The following is a 4973-nucleotide window of genomic DNA, read 5'->3' as shown; positions in this document are numbered from 1 at the left end:
GCATTTCCGAACGTACTACGCATCAGATGTAGCGCAGTGATGCATTTCCGAACAGGCCCATAACCAACACAAGATTTGATAGAGGGATAACGCAAATCTTATTTATAACAAATTAGTTTACCCTATAAAAGATTTAGATCCCAAAAACATCTGGGGCCTACAGAAACGGACAGACTAATGTACATGTCTTAATCGGATTCGTTAAATTAATTTACTTAAATTAATTTAACTTTTTTTATAAAAAGTCCATAAAATTATCTCACAAAAGTATTCGAATTTTCCCTGTATTTCATATTTGACCATATTATTCGAAACCCAAAACTTAGAATCGAATTTTTTGCTTAAAATTGTTTTAAGGGGTTTCTATTAACCGAAAGGATGTATTTTTGGTCCATTTGGTCCACAATTTTGTGGCATTTGTAGCATATTTTCATGTAATATCATCAAAATGGCGATTTTTGACCATATTTGCAAATTTTTTCCTTCTTGGAATTTTTCTTCTGGAAGCCATTGGTTATAAAAATAATGATTATACTATATTGAAAGGTGTTTCTTCAAGGCATGGTTTGGAGTTGCACACTTCCACAATATAATGAAAACTTAAAATGTTAAAAGCTTATATCTAAAAGAATATATACAAGACAACTTTCCCCGAAAATGTTTGACCCTAGTATTATAAAAATGGACTTAAGTTGCAATAAATTGAACTAGCGACAGAAGAATAATCCCAATAATATATCTTGGAACGTTCGTACCAATATCAAATTTTGGTTTTATCTTTAGAAAAAAGGAGAAAGAGTTACAAATATTGACAAAAATCGCCATTTTAATGATATAACATGAAAATATGGTACAAGTCCCAAAAATTGTGGACCAACGGTTGATAGTAACCCCTTAAAACAATTTTAAGTATAAAAACCATTCAATTATAAAATCTGGGTTTCGTATAATATGATCAAATATGAAATACAGGAATAATTCGTATACTTTTGTGAGGTAATTTTGTGGACTTTTTTTAAAAAAGGCTAAATTAATTTAAGTAAATGTAATTTTTTCAAGTTTTTAAAAAGCGTGATTTTTTAAACAATATTACAAATTAATTTATTTATTTTGCACACAAACGTATTATTAAATTTAGTTCTTTTCATAGTATACCTAAATTCGAATACTTATGAGAGACACTGTATGTACATTGATACGGTTGGAAAATTATATTGTGGAATTTACAAAGGGAAAGATAAATCTATAAATACTCTTCTCAGGAAGTTGATGGATATAAAAACTATTAAAGTAACAACAAAATTGAAATCATTCCGATCGGAAAGTGTGATAGCCCTGAAGGGGTCCAAACACATACAATACTTAACGACGAACTGCGACTGACAGCTGGTGTTTACTGTATGTGTTTAAAAATGAGAGCGGTCATAATCAATACGTCAAACTTGTGCACGAAGTACAAAAATATAAAAATATTCAACTTTGGCATATGAAAATGAAGAGAAAAGAAAAAAACAAACTGTAAAAATTATTTTTTTTGTTTTGTTGTGTTTAATTTTAATTTGCGTATTTGTGAAAAACATAATTTTTAAATTAAATATGTTTTGATATTGAATATTTTTTATATTATTAAAACACTTTATCAACGCAACGATTGGGCATCACTTCTGTTACGTTGAGTAACTGTCAGTCGCAGTTCATCGTAAAGTATTGTATGTGTTTGGACCATGGCATAATAAGTAAGTCTAATTGTGCCCTGTATTTGAACCTTGATAGAACATATTATATTTGCGGCAACGATATTTTACCGGTACCGGTAGTAAACTGCCAGGGTGTTTTCAGCTTCAGGTTTGCAAATACAAAACGTTTGCTTTTAAATTGTTTGCTTTGAAAACTATATAGTCGACTTTAACTTTTCGACAAAAGATCGAATTTATTGAGGTCGAAATAACTCAAAAATATTAAAATATAATGTTATTAGTGAATATTATTCCTGCAACGTTTCGTTTTTATTAATTCTTCTATAACCCGAAACCTGAAATTTGTTATCAATGACATTTGCATATATTTCTGCCAAAAATAATAAGAAGAAGCATAATTATTAATTTCCCTTTCATTAGTATGACGTTTATTTTTACTGTGCAAAAAAGAGTGATAAATAGTATTTCTTGTTTCTTTAATTTTTATTTTTCATAAAAAGAAATGTTTAATATCCTACAATTAAGTATAAAACCAATAAAAACATTCATGCTAACATAAATAAATTAAAATATAATTAAAATATATGTGGAATACAATATAAAACAAATGACGTAAATACGAAAAAGCATAAAAAACAACTGGGCAAGAACAAGCATCCATTATAGAATTACAAAACAAAAACGAAAAAAGTATATTTTTTTCATTTTTTTTCTTTCGCGAATGTTGTCTGAAATTAGTTTGTAATTGATTACTAAATTAAGAAATAATTATATGTTGTTTAAATAGAAAAAGGCAAAAAATTAAAATGAATAACCTGAAACTGATTCAGATAGTTCGGAGGAGTTTTTTGATGCAGAGATTCTACTCCCAATCGATTGTCAACTTTAAGGTAAATTTTTTGTTAATATACATAAATGTCTGTTTATACATATCAATTGTATTATTAACTTTTTGACTAATTTTTATTTAGCCGCAAATCTTTGGCAAATGCCTCTCAAATACCACAAGAGTTTATTTTTCCCGAACCAGCAGTACGGCTGCAGGCATCATCCGACAGTGATGCCACACCCATTGGAACAGTTACCCCAGCTACGAGCAGTCCAAGCAGTAGTCTAAGTGCTCGTGGCACTAAAACCGATGTATTTGTTGAACCAAACCAGTGCAGGTCACTGTAAGTAATAGTTCTGTTTTTTATACACTAAATAAAATATCTGCATACCTATAAACGAATATATGTAGGTACAAATGTACAATGTATGTTTGTATATACGCAATATAGGTAATAATAGATAAATTATTTTATGAGCTAACATTAATGTCAACAATTCAAGGGCGCCAGTAATAATATATGTTTATACCCTACACCATAGTTGGGAAGTGATTATAGGTTTGTAATTATATATGTATGTATGTTATACCTAAAATGAGTAATTTAACATCATAACCGTAATTACCCCGGATATGATTTACAATTTATCATAAATTAACTAGTTCTAGATCGGTTGCAATTAAAATTTAAATAATATTTTTTTTCATCGATATCGGAAATGCATTAAATCATTACTAATGATACAAGAAATTGGACAAAGAATGTACCGGAAATATTGAAAATTATAAAAGATCGCGTTCAGCAGCTAGATTCCTATATGGTATGACGGTAAATTAGGGCAGCCCCGTTTATCCATTGAATCAGAAATATGAAATATCAAAAAAAAAAAAAAAAAAAATTGTTGGAAAAGTATGTATGTATGTGGTTTCATAAGTATTCTATAGAAGTTCCATACGTTATCTTTCTTAACTTCCCTAGAAATAGTTCCGAGTGTGACAAACTCGAATATAAATTATTGATTAAGAAGAAAGAAACAGAAAAATTATCAAAGAAAACAATTCGAACAAAAATCATCTAAATTTCATTAAGATTTTTTATCAAAATTTATTATACATTTGTTAGTATTTTTATAACTCTCAAATAGATAGTAAAATCTATATAAGTATAGCAAATATTTGGGAATTTATGAAAATCGAAAAATGAAAATTGTTAAAAAAAAAATTCTGTGTAACTTTAAAACTTGGAATAGCATCATAAATTTTTCTCATATGACATATTTGTTTTATAAAATTTTCGTTAATATTTATTATTTTAAATCAATTACCTTTCATATTTAATATTTGTTTAAGCAGTGCGTATTTTTTGTTTACATATATTAATTTTCTTTTCATGTAAATCATCATTGTGACTGTCTATCCCATTTTATATACCACCACCAATACCACCCTCAAAACTACCACAAAACATTGTATGTCAATTCGATTAAATGGCAATTGATTTGTAATGTGTAACAATCAACATGATACGAAATGACTTTAGAGTAATACTACTAGAGATATTAGAGATCGTTTTCGAGAATTACGTCAGGGCATGCAAAATGATGATGATGAAAATCCGGGAAATACATTAACACCTGATTCTCAGGTATTTTCTTCTTCTTAGAATATAATACACACATGTAGTTTATATAACGTTTATTTATTTATTTTTCTTATTCTTTAATTTAATTTTATTGTATATTGGCACAAATAGAATAGTTCCACAGATGGAGTTTATACTCGCCCAACGCATCCATTTAAGGTAGTGGAAAATGACACAATGAGTGTTCAAAGTATAACATCTTTAGGTCGTGTTGGACGTATATTGGCTGGTAGTATTGATCCATCAGCCATGAGTATTGATCGTGAATATTTTGCTAATACAAATAGTCAACAACAACAATTGCAACAACAACAACAGCATCAGCAACAAATACAACAGCAACTACAGTTACAACAACAACAGCAATTTTTACAACAGACACAGTCATCATCAACATCGTCACCAGCAGCTGCAGTCGCAGCTGTATCGGCAAATGCGTTTGCTAATATAAAGTCATCAAGTGTACCGTCTAGTCTTACCGAATCGAATAGCGGTAAATCTTTACAACAATCCGCTATTGGTGTTGGTGGTATAAGTAATATGAATCAAGTGCCATTTGAAAATCAAGTTATGTTACAAGAACCAGATGTTATAGCCAGCACCAAGTTAGCCCATTCGAAGACAACCGATTCGATAACATCTAGTGGACCGATTGCACCCCCTCGACGCAAGAAAAAAGACACGAAAAAGGTTCAACTAGTTCATCTGAGCAGTTTTTATATGAATGAAGGCATGCGTTTGCCCGCCGCCGACACGGACACAGATAGTGATACAAAATCCGTCAAGAGTGTACGTGATGTTCAAC

At 29.8% G+C, this 4973-nt stretch overlaps 1 protein-coding gene across 1 annotated transcript in view; it reads left to right on the top strand.

Moving 5' to 3' along the window:
• Window positions 1–2833: 2833 nt before the first annotated feature.
• Window positions 2834–4973, top strand: part of LOC119612626 (WD repeat-containing protein 44-like) — an 11143-nt gene continuing 9003 nt past the window's right edge. The window contains 3 exon segments of the mRNA XM_037968453.1: window positions 2834–2869; window positions 4067–4171; window positions 4280–4973. The exon segment at window positions 4280–4973 is cut by the window's right edge and continues 23 nt beyond it. Coding sequence (XP_037824381.1) covers window positions 4118–4171; window positions 4280–4973 — 748 coding nt within the window. The 5' untranslated portion in view covers window positions 2834–2869; window positions 4067–4117.

Source organism: Lucilia sericata, unplaced genomic scaffold (assembly GCF_015586225.1).
Source record: "Lucilia sericata isolate MDLA Ls3-8-SP2 unplaced genomic scaffold, ASM1558622v1 Contig001771F_arrow, whole genome shotgun sequence".
NCBI lineage: Eukaryota > Metazoa > Arthropoda > Insecta > Diptera > Calliphoridae > Lucilia > Lucilia sericata.
This window is presented reverse-complemented; position numbering and strand designations above follow the sequence as displayed.